The sequence below is a fragment of the Enoplosus armatus genome, chromosome 20, assembly GCF_043641665.1.
Source record: "Enoplosus armatus isolate fEnoArm2 chromosome 20, fEnoArm2.hap1, whole genome shotgun sequence".
Taxonomy (NCBI): Eukaryota; Metazoa; Chordata; class Actinopteri; order Centrarchiformes; family Enoplosidae; genus Enoplosus; species Enoplosus armatus.
This window is the reverse complement of record NC_092199.1, coordinates 13,800,697-13,821,053: the sequence shown is the minus strand read 5'-3', so window position 1 is coordinate 13,821,053 and position 20,357 is coordinate 13,800,697. Positions and strand designations below refer to the sequence as shown.

The 20,357-nt window shown below is 42.7% G+C and overlaps 4 protein-coding genes, 1 long non-coding RNA gene and 2 other non-coding genes across 7 annotated transcripts; 4 read left to right on the top strand and 3 right to left on the bottom strand.

Moving 5' to 3' along the window:
- Nucleotides 1–3,606: 3,606 nt before the first annotated feature.
- On the top strand, nt 3,607–3,700 carry trnai-uau (transfer RNA isoleucine (anticodon UAU)). The gene is made up of 2 exons: nt 3,607–3,644; nt 3,665–3,700. It is a non-coding gene; the product is annotated as a tRNA-Ile (tRNA).
- Nucleotides 3,701–5,663: 1,963 nt separating this feature from the next.
- Nucleotides 5,664–7,644, top strand: hbae4 (hemoglobin alpha embryonic-4). The gene is made up of 3 exons (XM_070927123.1): nt 5,664–6,046; nt 6,500–6,704; nt 7,387–7,644. Exons 1-3 carry the CDS (start codon nt 5,955–5,957, stop codon nt 7,513–7,515), a joined length of 426 nt encoding a protein of 141 aa, XP_070783224.1. The 5' UTR covers nt 5,664–5,954; the 3' UTR covers nt 7,516–7,644.
- A 2,076-nt stretch (nt 7,645–9,720) lies between these two features.
- Nucleotides 9,721–11,108, top strand: LOC139303870 (uncharacterized). Its single transcript, XR_011598994.1, has 3 exons — nt 9,721–10,093; nt 10,242–10,354; nt 10,858–11,108. It is a non-coding gene; the product is annotated as an uncharacterized lncRNA (long non-coding RNA).
- Nucleotides 11,109–14,165: 3,057 nt separating this feature from the next.
- hbbe2 (hemoglobin beta embryonic-2) lies at nt 14,166–14,912 on the bottom strand. Its single transcript, XM_070927357.1, has 3 exons — nt 14,812–14,912; nt 14,462–14,684; nt 14,166–14,316 (listed from the first exon to the last, which is right to left on the bottom strand). The coding sequence occupies exons 1-3, from the start codon at nt 14,901–14,903 to the stop codon at nt 14,188–14,190; spliced, it is 444 nt and encodes a 147-aa protein (XP_070783458.1). The 5' UTR covers nt 14,904–14,912; the 3' UTR covers nt 14,166–14,187.
- Nucleotides 14,913–16,778: 1,866 nt separating this feature from the next.
- hbae5 (hemoglobin, alpha embryonic 5) lies at nt 16,779–18,131 on the top strand. The gene is made up of 3 exons (XM_070927421.1): nt 16,779–16,882; nt 17,502–17,709; nt 17,952–18,131. Exons 1-3 carry the CDS (start codon nt 16,788–16,790, stop codon nt 18,078–18,080), a joined length of 432 nt encoding a protein of 143 aa, XP_070783522.1. The 5' UTR covers nt 16,779–16,787; the 3' UTR covers nt 18,081–18,131.
- On the bottom strand, nt 17,316–17,409 carry trnai-uau (transfer RNA isoleucine (anticodon UAU)). Its single transcript has 2 exons — nt 17,372–17,409; nt 17,316–17,351 (listed from the first exon to the last, which is right to left on the bottom strand). It is a non-coding gene; the product is annotated as a tRNA-Ile (tRNA).
- A 295-nt stretch (nt 18,132–18,426) lies between the features above and the next one.
- On the bottom strand, nt 18,427–20,067 carry aqp8a.2 (aquaporin 8a, tandem duplicate 2). Its single transcript, XM_070926833.1, has 5 exons — nt 19,808–20,067; nt 19,497–19,623; nt 19,186–19,400; nt 18,564–18,698; nt 18,427–18,472 (listed from the first exon to the last, which is right to left on the bottom strand). The coding sequence occupies exons 1-5, from the start codon at nt 20,065–20,067 to the stop codon at nt 18,427–18,429; spliced, it is 783 nt and encodes a 260-aa protein (XP_070782934.1).
- Between the last annotated feature and the right edge of the window lie 290 nt (nt 20,068–20,357).

Below are 20,357 nucleotides of genomic sequence, written 5' to 3'. Positions count from 1 at the left end.
CAAACACGCATTTTCCTCTTTTTATCCTCAAATTTGATGTGTACGTTTATCTCCCATGGTTCTACGGCAAAAACGTGTTTTCGCAGTTGCTTTATCTCACAAAACCTGCGCAGTGTGCAGAACACAGACATCCTGCTGACAGTGGGAAGATTAATGTGAAGCACTGTTTGTTCAGTGTGTCGTCACACACTTGACTTGCGCTCAAAGGGAAAAAGAACGACAGAACGACAGAAAGACTGCTGCTGAGGTTTTCTCATGTGGCGCTATCTGTTTCTCTGTTAAAGACATTTCTCAAAGAGTTTCTTTTTAAAAAGCAGCTGGTTTTGTGCACCAGCCCCTCCACTGGCAGTGAAACAGATATGTGTGTGTGCACACATGTAAAAGAGATACAGCATGTTTTCACTGCTTTGATTTTTATCTCTGTTCCCTGCAGGCATCAAGGAGCATCACTAAAATACTGCTACTTTTGGAGCACTGCAGACTCAGAACTGTCTTATTAATGCAGAAATGTGTGCATAGTGTATATGATAGGGAGAGAGAACTGGGGTCTCAGCGGGAGATTTTCACTAATAGCATCATGGGAGCTTTGCTTTGGCCCCGGCCCTATAATGTCTGTCTAAAGCACACAGGGAGTGGGGGTCTCCATAGACCACTACCAAAACCTTAAGAGCTCCACTGTGCACTTTATTAACTGAGTCAGTCCCGAAGAATCTGCAAACTGCGTATTAGGAAAAAAAGTCTCACAAGCAGTTTAGTCTCATCTTCTTCAGGGATATTAGGGACTGTATGAAAATTATTACATGGGGGAGGTGAGGTCAGAAAATGGGGAGGGTTAGGTATTTGTTTCTTTTTGCTGAAGAGAGGGTGGTCTGAATTTATTGAGAGAGCAAGGGAGGGTCTTCCTCAGATTTATACATCCCTTTCTTGCTAGATTCAGGTACTGTAAGGTACATTTTGCTATCTGTAGAGGACAGTCAGGGCTTTAGTTTCTAGTTTAGTTGGACCAATATGTCAGCTTTGAGAAACAGTAGATGTGAACTATTAGAGTTTGTAGGGATTAAACATAATCTCCATAAAGAGTGTGCCATATTTTCACTGTTCAGAACAACTCAACAGGTTCTACTAATGGGTGAGGCGAACATATTACAGTGCTAAACCCACAGACCTGTGCCCCATTAGCTTATTCAGTGTCAGTGGTAAACTGCTCATTTTTAGTAACTTGGTAAACAGGACGCACCATTTGATGTTTATCAGAATCATTAAACTCCACTCCTAATGTGTGATTTAGGCTACAAAATAATTATTAGAAAATACGAGGGAGGGTCCAAACCAAATATTAGTGGAGTGGAAAATAATTCGTACTTAAATAAAAAAAATTCATAATTCATGTCGTGTCGAACATTTGAGAGGGCAGACGTGTGTGTTGAAAGTCTTCCTGACAAACTGGTGAATCTTAGTATTAGTATTGGTGTGTGACTGTGAGTGTGTTAGTTTGGTGTGTGTGTGTGTGTGTACAGTTGTGTTTCTTGAGCATTGCAGGGGGAGCACGTCTCCTCCTGCTGCCTGTGGAGTTGCAAGTCGCTCGGTTACATGCAGCGTCACTTTAAAGTTGGAGGCCTGGACAAGAAGCGGAGCTGGCAAACTTTCTGACAAATGGGCCTCTGTTGGGAGGGACTGGGATGTGAGTTACCAATAAAGACAGGAGGAGAGCGCCTGGACTAGGATCGTGCTTTGGGATTCATTTATTCTAATGTACCTTCAATTTTAAGAGCATCTTTGGAGGGGTTTTTTCTCCATTTTTGTAAAATTTTTGATTGTTTTGTGTCAGTTGCACTTTCAGCAGGTTGGTATTTAAGCTAATGTACAATTCACACACACTCACACAGGCAGTCCGCGCAATGAAGGCTTGTTTCTAAACACTATTTACTGCAACACCCTTTGCTCTGTGTCGTGTTGCACACTGAGTGAGAGTCACATTACGTGCAGGACATACAGAGAGCCGCTTTCCTTTTGTAAAAACTGATTACAATGCGTAGCTGCAGGAAACAAGCTTTAAGGATAATCAGCTGGGGCAGGAAACGGGAGAGGTGCGTTTCATGCTTTCATAGACTTTACAGGGAAGGCTGTTATTCCAAATGAGGAATGAATTACCCCTTCAAACTGCTGTCTCTGATTCTTACTGTTATCCTATTAAACCTGTTTGTTTTGATAAATGTTGGTTTAGGTTTAGTGCACCAGGAACTAATGTAATCCAGTCATATACTGATTACATTAAAAGCCATTAAAATATCAATGTGTTTGCATGTTGTAGCTAATTTCACTGCTGACCATTTGACAACACAAACTGGAATGTAAAAGTATAAATGCTTACTTCCATTATAGAAATCCAAATGGCAGAGCCGTGAAACATTTTTAAATAGTTATTCATCAGAGAGGAGACTCTCTACTTTTCTTTGGGAAGGAAAACGTTACTTGTGGACAGTAATGTGGTGCAGACTTTTTTCAAATGAAACAGCCCTTACATTTCTCACATGATGACAACGCAACCTTTCGGGGGAAGTAAATGATCAGTGATGGATTACAATGATTGTTGAATCTCCAAACACTTTTTTCACATCAATAAACCAAACTAAATGTTGTGAAATATTCTCTTTCTTTGGTGCGTTTGCATAAAGTTGATAGCGTTGTGAGGTCCAATTCAAAGCCCATATACAATGCAGATCACTAGAGTGAGTATAAATGAAAAACTCACCACGGTGCATCCTAAGGCTTCTTCAGGAGACGTCACACACAATCTGATAACTGTCTCAGTCCTCAAGAGTTGTGATTTGAAAGAGTTGGAGGGCTACAATTCCATTTTTTTTTTTTTAACATCAGAAAAACATCTATTACAGAATCTGAACATCATGAACAAATCCTGTGGTATTAGAAGAAACCATCATCTTCTACCTCATAGCTCCAGCTTGGGGAGAAATTAAGGTATATAGAGTATAAATAGGAAGAAAATATTCTTCCTATAGGCGGATGACAGACAGCAGGTCAAAAGACACTGGACAGCGCCCGTCCCCACCAGTCACCTCTAGATACCCTATGACCTGGATTACCCATAATCCCCCTGAAAACCCCAAGCAGCACAAGTCCCTGTCTGCACTTGCATCAGGGGGCAGCCTCTGCAGCTGGGTTAGTGTTTATAACGCCAGTTTGCTGCTCTGTCCGTCGCACTGGCGTAGCTCAGCGGTTACTTCGAACATCAATTCTCTCTGGAGAATTCGCTGCTCTCCATCCCTCCCCGGGATCGAACCGCGGGCGCTGTCCAGTGTTTTCTGTCCCTCTGAGCAGTAGACGCCTTTTAGCTCTGATGTAGACCGCGATGTCGTTTTAGACCTTTTTTTAAAATCATTACATGTTTTAACACAAGCGCTACACACCCCGCGTTTACAGCGTAGCTGTTTATTATGTCACAGATTCTGAAAGACTTTATTCATTCCAGTATTTGTTCAAGCGTTTATTTCTGTATTAATCCAGTGAGGATGTTCAGAATAATCAGTCTCATGTTCAGGGGCTACTTAAATCGTTTTGTCAGTGATGAAGACGGCGGCTCTACAGGCTCCAGTGGCGCAATCGGTCAGCGCGCGGTACTTATAAAACAGTGACCTGCGGAGTGATGCCGAGGTTGTGAGTTCGAGCCTCACCTGGAGCAGTTTTACAGGGAAAACATCAAGATATCAACATCACCTCGTAAATCCTGATAATCACACCACTTGTCTGAAAGAGGCCTCCATACAGTCCTAGTGTGCCCTTTTCAAGAAAACACAGCACCGCTGTTGATGCTCTCCTTACACTCGTATTTAATGTAGATGCTGAACAGTCTACAGTGGAGCGTAAATAAAATGCAGTTATTTTGATTTTCACAGGGAAATCTCAGCAACTCCTGAACTCACACAGATATGAAGATGCCACACGTTTTAGGTTTTGGCAAACCTGCCAGAGGTCGTAGCTCCGATGATGCTCTGTTAATCAGTGGCCTGCCAGAGAGACCGAACCACTAAAGCATTGGTTTGCCAAAGAGACTGAATGACTGAAGCATAGTTTCCCTTCATTAGACTTGTGACTATATGGGAATTTGCTTACATCATTCATCACTCAGCTCAGTTTCATTCTCACTGAAAAGATCAGTGGTCATAAATTCACATCACTGCAATCTAATGCACAGTGATGTTTTGTCTTGGTTTACCGTCATTTACCATGAAAGGTTGTGTTCAAGCAAACAAATTGTTGTGCATTTGTTTCTTTCACAAATTGAATTAAAATAAAACACCCCGAACATTAGTAGGATAATAGTTTAATAAGGTTAGGTAACATAGAGTAGAACAGAATATTCATTCAAAAATCAACTGCTTATCAATGCTTTCCTCCTACTTTGTATCATTTTAGCTGTGTGTGACCGGCCGAGCACATTGAGACAGAAAGCATGACGGTGCATTTTTGTTGAACTGAGGACATGAGATCCCCTCCCTATGCCGAGTCAGCCTTATTCACTACACTACAGGGTAACCGCTGACACCGAAAGGTCTGGTAATGCTTCAAATTAAAAACTCAATCAAGAGTATTTGAAAGATAAAACACTGCATTTGTGTACTAGATGTTACATGTTTTCAAATACTCTACTAAAGTTTAAAACCTGGTACATCTCTGTCACTGATGTAAACATTAATGACTGTGTTCATTAATAAACCTGCCTCGCTGCTGTTAGATTGTACAGTATTAAACACAACTGTCAAAGCACTGACAACCTCACAGGAGCTTTAAAGCAGAACCTGCAAGGTCACCATAATTACTGTAGAGCCTTCTGGAGGTGATGGGAGGTTCCTACATGATAACCTCACTAGCACTGGCTGCCCCCCGCCAAAATCAAGACTGGATCATCAATGGGTCAAAGGCAAAGAGGGCAACTGCCCCAGAACCCCAGATCCCCAGGGGCCCCCAAAAACCAGGTACACTTTGTGGTCACATTTTGGTACGTGGTAACATGATTACCTGAAACTTTGTTTGGCTCTAAAGGAACAATATCAACTGACATGATCACGGCTGTGAGGCGAGTCCTGGTTTGCCTGATTTTGAGGCAGATTTTCAGCTGACATTGGTGGACGTGGTGCATATTCTGAAATGAATATCTGTTTAATTGGATTAATTAATTAATTCTCTGGCTCATTTTATTGCTGGTATTTTGATAAACCTGTCAACACTTGTAGCTTGTTCTTACAGCATGATGGTGCCAGTTGAAATGCATTTAAAAAAGAAAAAGACACACACAGCAAAGGTAAAAGTCGTCTGGGTGCTGCAGCTCGGTGGTCCCCACAATGGTATCTGTTGCAGACTGACCTCACGCCCACTTGCCCAGCAGCTTATGGAGCTGCAGATAGCAGCAGCTGAGAGGCTTTATCTGAAGAGGCCTTCCCCACACTGCTAAGTAACTGCTGCATGAAGCCTCTGACTCACAGTCATGTTTCTTTCTTCCTTGCCATGGTGTCGAACAGTTTCAAGGAACTACAAAGACATTTTTGTTAGTTATTCACTAAGAGTACAAGCGACCCTCGAACAGATACAGCACTTCGGGAACCCCTGCACCAGCTGCACCCTGAGGTCTGCCTCGGTAATGTTATGGTGGAAATATGCGGTGTGACGCACGCAGGGCAGCAGATAGCGCAGTGGTGCGGAGCCCCCACCCTGCACTGGCTGCTGTCCGATAACACAGAGGAGGGAAACAGCTTGTACCATTTCACCTCGTTTTCTTCACGCAGAAAGGAATTATTACTCTTCACCTGTGTCGCGCGCCTGCCGCTCTCTGCGTTAAAATGGTTGATTAACGCCTTTTGCGCACACATTTGTCGCCTGTTGTGAATCTGACTGCGACTTGTTCCGCTGTGAAGTGAACTAGTTAAATAAAGGCTGCAATGCTCTCAAAGAGGGAGAAAAAGCTCATTGCAGAAATATGGGGAAGACTGACTCCAGTGGCAGAGGATATTGGATCAGAGGCGCTTCTTAGGTAGGTTTCTTTCTATCAGTACTGGAGAGAGAGAGAGAGAGAGAGCCTGTCTGTGGTTTAGAACAAGGGGATATTACATTGATAAATGGTTAAGACGCAGTGCTTAAGGAAGTCTGGTGTGTGTTTATAAATGTTAAGGCTTCCGAAGAGATCTTCACACATGAAGCTCTAGGCCCTCGTGACCCTTTATTAAGTACTTAATCAACATGTGCTGATGGTGTGTATTAACTATTGGTTTGGCAGCTAATTCATCAGACTTCAGATAGTGGTTTCTAGGTGTTGGCAGTGATCTGCAGCGAAATGACCAAATGAGTGGGCTGTGAGGTCACACCATGATGATGATGATGATGATGATGATGATGGCAGCAAAGAGATGCAGCAAAAGGAGAGGCCAAAATCAATCTCCATGCCTCCCTATCACTCATCATATTAATTCACTTTTCCCATTTTCAGGATGTTTGCCACGTTCCCGGGTACCAAGACGTACTTTTCCCACCTGGACATCAGCCCTGGCTCCGCTCACCTGCTCTCTCATGGGAAGAAGATCGTTCTGGCCATCGCAGAGGGAGCCAAAGACATCAGCCAGCTGACCGTCACCCTGGCTCCCTTGCAAACCCTGCACGCCTACCAGCTCCGGATAGACCCGACCAACTTCAAGGTGCCTTTAATAGAGCATCACATCCACTGATAATGACGCTCAGTTCATCAGTTAGTGAGTTGTGGCTTATTAAAGTGTCCTTAAGGTTTTAGAGGCAGTGTGGCACTGACTTTTCAGTGACATCATCTCCATATCAGATCATACTCCACTGACGTCAGCAGCTGTTTACAGCTTCAAAACCAAGCTGTCAGTCTTGTTTCTCATGTAGCTGAACACATACTGTTCCATATACTGCCACCCATATATATATATATATATATATATATGTGTGTATATATATATATGTAACTGCATATATATATATATATATATATATATATATATATGCAGTTACATTCAGACTGAGGATATTAGGTGTACAAAGAATCTGAACAGCAGCATCCTCTATATTCAGCAGGATTCACACATTGACGCTTCTTGTTCTATAATACCACCAATCTCTATGCTTCATTTACAGCTTCAGGTTACTTTAGAGAAGTACTTGGCCTAACCTGGTCAGATGACATATTGTACAAAACTTTGTTTGTTTGCAGGCAAAAGCCTCATAATACACTTTCATTCTTAATTTTATTGATATTTACATTGACTGAAATTTGTATGTGATTATTTTTAATTGCTCTGAGGCCCGACTGGAATCAGCATTCAGTTGTTTGTCAGTAACCAACTTTCAACTTCTCTGCAGCTTTTCTCACACTGTGTGCTCGTCACCCTGGCCTGTCACATGGGCGAAGACTTCACACCGGTTGCACACGCAGCGATGGACAAGTACCTGTCAGCTTTCGCAGCCGTGCTCGCAGAGAAATACAGATGAGAACCACAAACACCACGTGTTTTTAGGAAGTATATGAACCATTTATGATGCTACATGATTTGAGATATTTATGTATGTGTGGTCGTTACAGTGCAATGTTTTGTAAAAAATAAATGTGCAATTAACACATTCCCTGTTGTCTTTGGTTTTGCACGTTTTGTACTATTAATTACAAATGATGTACTGCTGACCATTTTCAAAGCACACCATAAGATGTTTGCTTGAAACGCAGGGAATAAACCTGTGAACTTTCTGTATCCTTCAGAAAACTCTGTGCTTTAGACCACAGTCTAACCTACAGGACAGCACCAGAATAACAGCAGGCTGACCAGGTTTATAGAGGCGCCTTTATAGAGTGTTATTTGGTTTAACAATAATAATACAAAAAGATATTTAATGTAATTAAATGACAGATTATATCAGCAAAACGCGTGATTTGCTTCTATAATAGCTCCTCATCACCTACTAAATGGACCTTGTGGTGAAATTGTTTTCCCAACTGCTCTTTCCAAAGTCAAGAATGGACTGTGAACCTCTATGTTATGAACCTTAAACAGCTTTTCAGCTTTTTATCATTAAGTATACATTTAAAAGGCTCAACATACAGTCTAGTTTAGTATTTTTTACTGACAATATACCGCTCCACATTGCAGTCCAGCGGGTGGCGGTAATGCACTGCCGCCAATAAATACAAAGAAGAAGAAGCTGCCGTAGAAGAAGACATCATGCCTACCTAACCCGATAGTCTTCATTTAAAAATACTGAATAAATATCTGTAACTTCTACATACATGCATTTGCCACGTATTTGTATTCGTATGCACTACTAACACTTTATAATACACGTTGAAATGAGTCCTAATATAGCGTTGTTTTCGTGTTTAGGTGTACTTTTCCAAGTTCTGGTCACAGCAATAGTTGCAGTGTTGTTAGCTTGTTTGGGAATTGTAGCTAGCCAGCAGGTTAGCTAGTTAAGGCACGAAGCTGCTGTCTTTCCCGACTGACCGTGTGTGGCCTCTCCGGTGGCTGCAGATCCTCGGCCTGCCGGAGGACTCTCGGACCTCCAAGCTGAAGGTCTGCGCCCTCCACTTCTCCCCGGGGTGCTTCACCAACTACACCCAGGCTCAGATGGGCTTTGCCGTCCGGCTTCACCTGACCGAAGATGCGCTTCCAAAACCACCAGAGGGTCGGCAGGTGAGTGCTGGCTGGAAATGTGCCTGAAGCTAATTTGCCGAGCTTGGCTGAGGCACCATTAACTTGTGTGAGAAGAAGAAGCTCTGCTAAAGTTTAAACCATGTTGCAACCACAGGTTTAAGCAAGCTTTATGTAGTTTTAGTAGTTTGTTTTACTAGTTTTATTTTGCTTTGAAAGCCATTATCACAGCTTCTGTTCACTCAGTCCAAAATCCTTAAAGATGTGGGGTGCCAGACTGAGGTGAGGACCGCGGATGCTTTATGTAGAACAGAGCCATGTGTAAACCAAGTGCCAGACTGCTCGGATAGGAACACAAGCTAACAGGAAGCCCTTCAAGAGAAGCAAAGGTGAGATGTACAGTCAGGCTGAGCCCTTAAAGACACCAGTGTTGGCCACTGGAACACTGAACACCCTCTGCTTTGACTCAAATAAGGCAATCAATGATATGTTAGCACTGTTTTGGGGTAATTAATTCATCTAAAACTGAAGTAAGGTTGATATTCTGCTATTAATTCAAAAGGGTGTGTTTTTAATGGTATCTCATTGTGACCAACGCCAACTTTGAGTCTTTTAAATTCCCCCAACAAAACTATTGCAAAGCAATGGGACCTCTGCACTGATGTTACTCTTCTATAATCTCAGCAAATCATTTGTGTTGTTTATTCACAGCTATACAGGCCAGGGCCCCACACAGGAGTGCTGAATGTGACACTTCTACACTTGAGTTTCCTTTTGTAACCGTGAACGACACACAGGTCAAGAGGTTTAGATACGACCCATGTTCGTATCCTGATGATGACTCAAGACAACAATAAGAATCAGAATCAGAAATACTTTATTGATCCCCGGCTGTAAATTATACAGTACCGGTGCTCCCATTCAAGAGTAGAAAGTAGCATAAATTTAGAAATAAGAGTATGTACGAAAATAAGATATAGAAAATAAGAAATATACACATAAGTGAAAAATAAAAGTAAAAAATATATACAATAACAATGTGTGTATATATATATGTATGTATTGCACTGTTGCGTATGTATATATTTGTATTGCACTCTTAATGTAATAATGAGGCTGAGAGTACCACAGCTGCTGACAGCTTCCTAAATAGACAGAATAAAATGTTGTGTCATGGTCGTGCCTCTGTATCCAGAATGTGAACAGCAGGAATGATTAACTTGCTTAAAGCCCGGAGTCATATCAGTTGCTTCTGCAGTCTGAGCCAAAGAAGGCGTCTGTGGAATCAGAGACTGTGACAATGAAGGTAGAGCCAGAAGAATATGAGGAACCTCTGAGCTAAAGGATGGTGCCAGAAGACCTGACGGACATGCAGGAGGACAGGGAGAGACAGTCAGGCTGCAGACAGCCAAGAAACTCAAGACGAGGTAACCTGAATTTGTGTCCCTCCATTCATTATAATACATTGTATTGTATTAACTGTACGCTGTACTGTACGCTGCCGTTTTCACTAGGTATATTCTGTATTCACTAATTGGCTGTCTTTGTTCTCCCTCCTCTCTGTGTTTGGAAAAGCGTGGGCTGTTCATGACTGTGGTGTCTGATGGACGATGAACACTCCTGTCTGTCCCTGTAACCCAGACAGCAGGCATTTGCAGTGATGGAGTGTTCTTATACCCAAAGAACGGGTAAGAAAAAAAACTCATTTGCTGATATGTTTTAACAGTTTGAAAACAGACCTCCCGCTGGCGGCCCCGAACTGGCCGCGGGAGGTCGTTGTTTGCATAATCCTGTTTAAATTGACCTAAAATATAAACCATTATAGCTAGAGCATTCATTCTTTATGCAGTTGAAAGCTAAGGCTTCTGTCTTTAGCATCATCACGTACACTCTTGTCACAAGTTGATGATGTCATTACGTTATGTTTGGTGCAAAATGTGGTGGCAACACTCAGTGGTATTAACACAGGTTCAATAATTTTCATAATTATTATGGTTTATTTACTTAGCATATTGACTTACATAGCCTTTTAGCTTAGGTTGTACAGATTTTAGGGACATGAAGCAGTTTAAGATAATCTAGGAAATGACATCACAATAAACAAAAATAACCGAACCGTTTCTATTTCAGAGTTCAAAGAGTTAAAGAAGTTATGGGTTTATGTTTATGGTTATGTTGTTGCTCTTCACAGCCCTTTATCATCAAGAGCGCTAACAAGTGAAAGTCAGTGGGGAAGCGTATGTCAACACTCCAGACTGGACTAAAAGAAACCTTTAATGACTAAATCAATAAGTAAGATCTGGCTGATGTGTTGAAGGAGGCTGTTTTCCCAGACATGCTCATGTATAATCGACACCACTTACATTTCATGTCAGAAATTGACTAACATACTGCATTTATAATTGTAATTTTTATGTCTATTTTACATAAATGAAATAATACATGAATTTATTTATGTTTGCTTAAAGTGAATTTATACTTCCACTTTTACCTGCTTTTTGTCTTAAGTGTAAAATTTGGAAAAAATAAAAATCGAGTAATAATGCCAAGTTTCTGACCATTTTTTTTCTTTAAAGTTTAAATTATTAAATCAAATACAACAGCAGTAATTAGGCTACAATTAAAGTATTCATCATGGGAATCAGAAATACTTTATTGATCCTCGGGGGGGGAATTACACTCACACAAATGTATGAGGTAACTGCACATCCACAGGGAGATGTTCCTATGCATATCTATAAATTTACAATAAAGCTGTTGCGTCTGGTGCTACATGCTTATTTTATAGGAAAATTCTATACAGTATTTTTCCTAGATGTTGTTAGATTAATAGTACAAAGGGTTCCCACACCTTAGCCATCTCTCTATTCCACGTTTTTTACTCAACTCAGAAAGAACAAATAGATTTTGACAGTATGTGCCGTAAGGTTTTCCTCTTCTGCATCACAAAAACAAGTAGAAGCCTAGAGTATATTAATATATTAATTAGCCTATTTAATGTTTCAGTAGTAAATGGGGAGCTGTCTGTGGTCCTGAAATAAAGTAACGGTTAATGCGGAGCTGTCCTTGGTGCTGAAAGTAGCATCTTTTAGTGAATACAGAGCTGTCCCTGATGCTGAAATACATTTGGAATAGATTTGGAGCTTTCTGTGGTGCTGAAATAAACAGTGATCGTGACATCGTGACCCCCCCCCCCCCCCCCCCCCAGTAAAGTAGCATACTTTTAACAACTTTGGATGTGACATTGTCTAAAAGAATTGTTAAATTACCATAAAAAGATTAGAAACCATGGACATCAGTAAAATCGGATACACAATCATGAGCTGTGGTAAAGTGGGCCTACATTATCTTGGTTCTGTGATGGCGTGGTGAGACTTTCTGATACACATAAATGAAGCTTGAGGTGATAAGACTCCTCATGGGACAGACACATGGGGCCACCTGCTGGATGCAACACGCAGCTGCACGGTGTTTCTCGGGCCACACAGCCTTGTCAGAAAGTAAAGATGAATTTGAAAAAAAAAAACAAAGTCTCATCCGGGATGTTCGGCGGCTGACCTGGAATGGGCGGGGCCAAGGCGTCACAGCTGAGGTGGTTCAGCCTATCAGCTGCAGCTACAGGTAACGCGTGCCTGTATTTCTGTCTTTGAGCTAAAGTTATAAATCAAATGTGTATTTCTGACAGTTTCAGAGAAAAATAGGTCACAATAACAACAACAAAAGCAGCAACATTTGGCTCGTGTTTTAAGTTTTTGAACTGTGTTCGATTTAATGGTTTTTATTTTATCTGACATTTTAATTTCATAAACACCTGAAAACCTTCATGCTGGAAAACGGCCTCTATCGTGAGTGGCGACCGGCAAGAACGGCGAAGGCAACTCTGTGGATTTTAAATGAATCATTTCAATGGAATCATTTTGGAATGACTGATGTTTACGGCAGAAAGTGGTCTCACGTGTCAGAGTCTCAAAGTGGTGACGCGACTGTTTCGGTTGAAATTAGGTGACGTTGTTTGTTGTTCCTCTGGCAGGTGTCCTCGTGTGGCTTTGAGCTTCACCTCAAACTGCGGCGTCATCAGGGTTTCGAGCTCTTATCTGTTTTGAGGTGCAGTCTGAGAAAGTCCAAATACGTGACGAGCTCAAGCCTGAAATCCACTTTGTCCTCAACTGACACCGAAAACCTTGCATCCATCCAGGGGGACTCCTTCAGCCTGAAACACACAGCTGTCCGTGCATTCAGTTTATTTAGTTTCAGGTATTATTCTTTGTCATGTGATGATTACAGTGAGGGGGGTCGTTGGCAATGAAATTCTTAGTTCTCAGGTTCCCTCCAACAATGCTCAGACAAATATGTATAGAAAAGAAAATCACGTAACTAAATTAGAATCTAAGACATTAAGTAGTGCAGAAGTTCAAATATAAAATATGGTAGGCAGGTATTCACTAATGGTAAAATGTTTACACTGTAATGTAAACAGGTTGTGCAATCATGTAGTATAAACAGGTAAAATAAATAAATATATATATATATATAATATGTATATATTTTTATTGTGATGTGAGGTATAAACAGGTAAATGAATATATTATGTATATATATGTATATTTTTATTGTGATGTGCGGTACAAACAGATAGTAATAGATATATGTAAACATGTTGTAAACAGTAAGTAACCAGTTAAATATGCAGGTGGAGCCAGTGCAGTAGAATATTCATTCATTCAACCTTTATTTAAGTCTCGAAGAATCATTGAGGGCGTGCCCTCGTTTTCAGTGAGGTTCAATGAGAGTACAGTTACAACAGAATCAAAACAAACAAAAACAATAACTGACGAGAAAACAAACAAGAGCACCGTTAAAAACAGCTGCATTCAAGAGCGGAGTGGTTTGTAATCCTGGTTTTAAACGGACCTATAGGTATAATTGTGTTACGTTTTTATGAGTGTCGTAAAATGTTCCAAGTGTGTGCAGCACAAAAACTAAAAGCAGCTTTCCCAAATGTCGTGTTGCCAATCACCTGAGTCAAATAATGATTATGGGACCAGTTTGATGAGGAAGTGCTCTGTGACGGTAAGTTGCCATTTAGGGCTCTAAAAAAAAAAAAAATAGAAACCAATGCCTGTCAGATACGAATATGTATGTACAGTACCAGTAGGTATAATACAGTACCAGTGTGTATAGTATAATATAGAGTGTAAAGTGAGATCAGCTGCCAACAAGATAACAAAGGTTTCCTACAGCAGACCGTCTCATGCATAAAGACAAACACTGTAAGCCCTTAACATCAAAATCTATGGAGTATCATTAACTCATTTCATGTCTTTTGTTTGAATGATGAAGATTTTTTTTTATATTCCTACGAGGGTCTGTAAATTGTAATACGATGGCCATGCGTAATTACGCACGCGTCAAAAGGAAAGCACAACAGGTAGGCTTTGCTTCAGTGGGCCTTTATTTCTTTATTGAGGAGACACGAGTAAGCAGACGTTAGATCTCCATCGGGTTGCGGAGGCTGCTGGGTTTAGTGGTACTGCCTTCCCAGAGCGGACACCACCACTGCCAGGAACTTCTGCCACGTGGCCTGCGTCTCTGGCTTGAAGTTGTTTCCCAGTTTGGCGGCGATGACGATGGTCAGACAGTCAGCCAACAGCTATACGAAGGAGGGGGGGGGGGACATTAAATATATATATATAATAAATATAAATCTATTCACCTGCATTTTGCCAGGATTTGCAGTGACAGTTTCTTTGGTACATATGTTGGGGGGGGGGGGGGGGGGGGGGCTGAAACGTTACCTTGAAGTTGTCGGGGTCGACGTGCAGCTTCTCGGAGTGCAGGACGCTGAGCTCGGCATAGGTGGCCTTGATGTTGTCCATGTTCTTCACAGCGCGGTCCAGGCCGTGCAGCACCTTGATGCCGTGGGCTGCGATGTTGGGGTTGGTCTTGATGGCTTCAGCATTGTAGAGGTTACCGAAGCCGCCGAAGTACCTCTGGGTCCAGGGGTAGACGATCAGACACCTGCAGGGGAAGAGACAATTCAGCATGGAGTGAGACCAGTGGAGCTGAGAAGGATTGACTACATGTCCCAGAAACTGTATGATCATATCTCAGCGTCAGGCCTCAGGAGCAGTTTTTCCCCGCGTACCTGCACAGAGCCTTGGGGCCGATGTCTTCATAGTCCAGGGTGGAGAAGATGTTGTTGATGATGCTGCGCTCCTGCTCGGTCCACTCAACCATGATGGCTCTTGTTTAATTCTCGATCAGGCTTGGAAAGAAAAGGCTGAATACTGCCTCGGCGGGACCCGCGTATATTTAAAGACAAAGCCCCCCCCCCCCCCCCCCCACCCCCCGCCCTGGAGGAGAGGGCCGCTGTGATAGGCTGGAGATGAAGACTTTCAGATAAACCACACAGACTCCTCCAGAAGTTTCTGGAATCTTTTGATATTGCTTTAATAGTGTTACAGATTTACAAAGATGCCTTGACATTTCAAATGAGTCCGCGTGTTCTCAGGCTGATAATCCGGAGATGTGCGCGTGAATTAGAGGCGATTTAATTCAACTGCAGTGCAAGTTGTTTGAAATGAGTTATCTTCCACACACAGCTTCAAATCAGGACGAACTGCACATTAGACTCTTTTTTAATTTCTAACCCCCCCCACCCCCCAATTAAGTACTTCTGATTCTGATTCTGATAAATTGAAGTTTTCCAGTTCGTTCTGCTCCTTTAGCCTAATTTAACCTGCAGGGTCGGCCATCATTGTGTCCTGAACTACTTCACCGGGCTCTTTTTAACTTTTTGACTTTGTTGAGAGCATCATTTATTGAAGTTAAAGCAGTAGCTTTTTTTTTCAGTAATGCTCAAGGGGCCATATTCATAGGCTACATGTGTTAATATTTCAATGAAACCAATAGGAAACCTGTATGTGAACCTGTGTACACATTTGCACAATATATGCATGTGCATTTTAATATAATTTAACCCCCTTAACTCCAAAAAAAAAAAAAAAAGAATAATCCAAAACTGAGTTGCAGCATTTCTCTGTAAAATGCTCGGGTTAGAATATAAACAAAAAATTGGCCTCTAAATGAGATAAAGCAACTTTATTCGTGTTTATTAGACTTCATTTCAAATGTCACTGCGTGTCACTGGCTTTGCCCAGCAACCCTAACCCTAACCCAGTGTTATCTGCAGAAGCACACTGGCGTTATCTGCAGCAGCGGCCCCTCCACCCAGGCGCCCGCTGCCAGACTCCGCGTACGTTGCCATTAAGAAAATAACTTGAGGCCGGTGATAAAGCCGATGAGCGCTATTTCCTCCCCTTGATAGGAAAGACTTTTATGTCCGGAGCCAAAAATGGCGAATTAAAAAAAAGAAAAAAAAAAAAAAAGAAATCAGTGATAAATCTTATACTGCAACGCGATAAGACGAATCATTTATTTATAGGGAGTGATTAATAAAGTGCACGCGGCATGCTGCAGGAACTCCAAATGAAATAAAAAGAATGCACTATATTTAGTCTAAAAACATTACTTTTTTTTGTACAGACCTGTGTTCAAATAACTCTACGCTGTTCAAGAGGCTTTTAGGCCACGTAAATAAATAATAATGCGTGTTGATAAAAGTAACTGTATTTGCTGACAGGGATTTCCTTCTGAAAATGTTGCTTTTTTTTTTTCCTCACAACTTCTACTGGCTGGAAGGGTTGAGTGACCTTGACCTCACGTCACTCACTGGGGCGTAAACTCACCCAGAGTCTCCTGCCTCTTGTGACCTGAGATGTCCTCGTGTACCTCAAGAAGGGAGGGGGGGGGGGGGGGGGGGGCTCTGCGTCATCCCAAACTTGTATACTATCAAACCAGAAGGCCGCATGTGGGGACTCTTACATATAAACGGTAATGTGTTTGCCAACTGACACCCATGATGTGAGCAGCTGATACCACCTCTCGGGCTGGCATCTGGCCACGGACGTTTCTATCAGACGTGGGGGAGGGTCCGATCTGCGTCAGTGGACTCGGCTTGGCATCCGTTCCCGTGGGTGTGACCTCTGAGACAACTGAATTTAAGTAGAACTCCAAATCCAACGCAGGTATAGAGAGAGAGAGAGAGAGAACCAAGCCGACATGAGTTTGACTGACAAAGACAAGGCTGCCGTCAAGGCCCTGTGGGCCAAAATCTCCAAGTCTGCTGATGCTATTGGGGCTGACGCTCTGGGCAGGTAAGAGCCACGTTTGCTCATAGATCAAGTTCATGTCAGGGGTGGGTTTATGACATGCTTTTACTTTATTTCTGCAGCTGATCAGCGATTTGTTTGATTGTAGGAGAGACCTAAGATCACGCCTGTCGCTGGTGGAGACTAAGACAACCAACCTCAAATGTTGTCTCGCTGAGGCACAGAAATTGGGGAAAAAGTTTAGTTACTTCGTTGTTTACTAGTGCAACAAAGTGAATTAACACCAAAAAAAAAGTTTTTAAAAACATCCAACTTTGCAAAGGCTTTACCTTTAAATGTAATGCCTATTTAGACCTAATTTTAGAAAAACAAATAGCTCATTATAGATACTGAACCTACTTCTCATAGCAGGAAGATGTTAGGTTTTATTAGAGGTTAATCGGAAGTGGTTGTAGTATTTAGTTATCGTCACCAAAAGTGCTCCAGGTGAGGCTCGAACTCACAACCTCGGCATCACTCTGCAGGTTACTGTCTTATAAGTACCGCGCGCTGACCGATTGCGCCACTGGAGCCACGTTACCTGTTTATGTTGCCATGTGAAAGTCATGATATTATTCCAGAGTCTAGAGGGCTCCGTGCTTAACGTCCTCCCCCACCTCCACAGGATGCTCATCGTCTATCCGCAAACCAAGACCTACTTCTCCCACTGGCCGGACCTGAGTCCCGGCTCTGGCCCCGTGAAGGCCCACGGTAAGAAAGTGATGACTGGAGTCGCTCTGGCCGTGGCCAAGATCGACGACCTGACCACCGGCCTGCTGGAGCTCAGCGAGCAGCACGCCTTCCAGCTGAGAGTGGACCCGACCAACTTCAAGGTGAGGCGGGGCTTCATGGTATCAAGATATGTGCAGAGATGACCTTCCACTGGTTACTTTCACACTCTATATATTAGGATCTGCTCTCACCCACACGACTTGTGCGTACTTTTACGCACGAGGAGAGCTGGATTTACGCAGCCATTACGCGTTTGTGCTGCAAAAAAAAAAGGCGACCTCCAACCCAGAGAGCATTTCTGATGCTTTTTTTTTAAAACAAAGGTTTCCTCCGTCTTCCGCAGATCCTGGCCCACTGCCTTCTCGTGGTGCTCTCCATCATGTACCCGAAGGACTTCACCCCTGAGGCCCACGTCTCCTTCGATAAGTTCCTGGCCGCCGTGGCCCTGTCTCTCTCTGAGAGATACCGCTGAGCTTGTCCGCAGTGTGGCAACTATGTGACTCATGGTGAAATGAAAAGAATAAATGCCGCTAAAAAAACTGATCATCCCACTGTGTCTTTCATGTCTCCTGGAGTGTGTTCACGCGTGCACAAGTAACGGCAAGACGATGCGTTTATTTCGAACTTTTCTTTTTTTTAATGGGAACAAAAGAAGACATCATCGACATGTTTTCATCTTTATTTCATACTGAAAAATCCACACAGTTTGACAGGGGGGGGGGGGAATACAACATCAAAACTACTGTAGTACCTACTGATATAGAGAGACAGACACTGTTTACAGGTTTACTGTGGCCATAAACACACTATGGAGGCCGTTATGATTTCATAACGACTCGTAACTTATCATCACCGAGAATGAGCCTGAAACAGAGGAGAGACGTTGTGTTATCGCCGGTGTCATTTTATTGATTTATCTCAGTCAAACATCCAATCATATCGCGGCTTCTCCTACCTGAGCAGAGCGGCGGCCACCAGACCTCCTCCTATGGGTCCCACCCAGTAAACCCAGTGGTAGCTCCAGTAGTTGGCCATCACAGCCGGGCCGAAAGCCCTGGCAGGGTTCAGGCACGTTCCGGACACATCACCCCTGCTCACACAAGAAACATGTGTTTTTTTTATTATGAATATGATTTGAAAAATGTCTTAGGTGATACAACTGTGGTAAAATGATATAACGTAACATCTTAGATCTATTAATTCCGTTTGGGGTCAGTGAAGATTAAAGTATTGGTTGACTGATTTTGAAATAATTGAATAATGTAAGATTCTGGATCTGGATTTGTATACCATTCAATTAAATTAGCCTAAATGAATGAAGGTAATAATAATAATAATAATAATAATAATAATAATAATAATAATAAAAAAAAATATAAATACATCTTTGTCATTACCTTTCATTCTTTTATTTTCATGTCGCCGTTTCATTGTGGGAAACTTTATTTTGAAACTTTTCTTTTGAAACTTTGAATTAAATGTCAGTCACTGTCAGTGGGACACCGCGGCGACTGACAGGAGTCGGCCGACTGTCAAATCAAATTGGGGGTAAATGGTTCGTCGCCCTTTTATCTCACCCTGCCAGGATGTTAATGATGACGGTGCAGCCCACGAGGAAAGGAGCCAGCGGGGTCTTCGTCTTGCCGTTTACCGCCACCAGCAGCACCACCATGGTGACCAAGCAGGTCATGGCCACCTCCCCAAAGATGGCTCCGGACAGCTGGCTCTCTGACTTGAGGATATCAAACGCTGCTCCTGTGGCGTTGAAGTAGCGCCCGGCAGGGGTCATCATCTATGAATTAAGGGTTTTTAAGGTCACTTTTAATTAGATTTCGCAAGTGCAACGTGCATCCTCTCAGAGGTATTGTGCAGTTGACTTTCAGCTGACCTTGGACATTCCAGCTCCCAGCACTCCTCCAATCAGCTGGCTGGCCAGGTAGGGTCCCACCATCACCAGCTCCATGCCTCCACACAGGTAGATGGCAATAGTGAAGGGGGGGTTGAAATGGGAGCCACTAGAGAGCAGAGGAAAGGTGAGCTCAGGTGGGAAACTGCAAGAGGTCCATTCCACTCAAAATATGTGATTCTGCCAAAGGGCTGAGGTGAATTATTATGTAGCAAAAACAACACAAAACACAAAGCAAAGAACACAAGTGCACATTTCCTGAGCATCTGACTCTATTTCATTCCATTCATTACCTGATGTTATCCATGACCGCCACCATCACTGCCACAGCCAGTCCATGCACCAGGGCTGGCTGCAGCCGCCCAGCTGCTGGCACGTTCTCGATGACAGACACGCAGCCGATGAAGACGAAGAACATGGTCCCCACTATCTCGGCCAGGCAGGGCTGGAACAGCTTCTCATATTTGTTGGGAGGTTTGGACACAGGTGGCTTGCTGCCCTTCTCCATCAGAGTAGAGTCCGTGTCATCCATTTCCATTTTCTCAACTCCCATTGCTGCTTGTTTGATTTTTTTGCCTTTAAGAGATCTTCTGTTCAGGGAGGGTTGCCACAGACACTCTGCACTTCCAGCACCCGACTCAGTCTGCAGACTAAAGCCAAGGGTGCAGGGTGTTGTGGTTATTTATAATCATCGCCAGCGGCTGGCACACTGAACCCGAATTGCGCCACAGGTCATAAAACATCAAAGGTGAAGGATTTACTAAGATTCATTGTGTCAATACAATCCCCGCCCAAACATGTTCCTTGACACCTGCCCAACTCCGTCTTCAGGTGGAGTCAGGC

Coding starts and splice junctions, on each gene's coding strand:
- hbae4 (XM_070927123.1), top strand. CDS start 5,955: ATGCTCTCAAAGAGGGAGAAAAAGCTCATTGCAGAAATATGGGGAAGA. Junction 6,047..6,499: donor GGATCAGAGGCGCTTCTTAG/GTAGGTTTCTTT, acceptor TCCCATTTTCAG/GATGTTTGCCACGTTCCCGG. Junction 6,705..7,386: donor TAGACCCGACCAACTTCAAG/GTGCCTTTAATA, acceptor ACTTCTCTGCAG/CTTTTCTCACACTGTGTGCT.
- hbbe2 (XM_070927357.1), bottom strand. CDS start 14,903: ATGGTTGAGTGGACCGAGCAGGAGCGCAGCATCATCAACAACATCTTC. Junction 14,685..14,811: donor GGCCCCAAGGCTCTGTGCAG/GTACGCGGGGAA, acceptor CTTCCCCTGCAG/GTGTCTGATCGTCTACCCCT. Junction 14,317..14,461: donor TCGACCCCGACAACTTCAAG/GTAACGTTTCAG, acceptor TCCTTCGTATAG/CTGTTGGCTGACTGTCTGAC.
- hbae5 (XM_070927421.1), top strand. CDS start 16,788: ATGAGTTTGACTGACAAAGACAAGGCTGCCGTCAAGGCCCTGTGGGCC. Junction 16,883..17,501: donor GGGGCTGACGCTCTGGGCAG/GTAAGAGCCACG, acceptor CCACCTCCACAG/GATGCTCATCGTCTATCCGC. Junction 17,710..17,951: donor TGGACCCGACCAACTTCAAG/GTGAGGCGGGGC, acceptor CGTCTTCCGCAG/ATCCTGGCCCACTGCCTTCT.
- aqp8a.2 (XM_070926833.1), bottom strand. CDS start 20,067: ATGGGAGTTGAGAAAATGGAAATGGATGACACGGACTCTACTCTGATG. Junction 18,699..19,185: donor ATCATTAACATCCTGGCAGG/GTGAGATAAAAG, acceptor TTGTGTGAGCAG/GGGTGATGTGTCCGGAACGT. Junction 18,473..18,563: donor GTGGCCGCCGCTCTGCTCAG/GTAGGAGAAGCC, acceptor CCTCTGTTTCAG/GCTCATTCTCGGTGATGATA.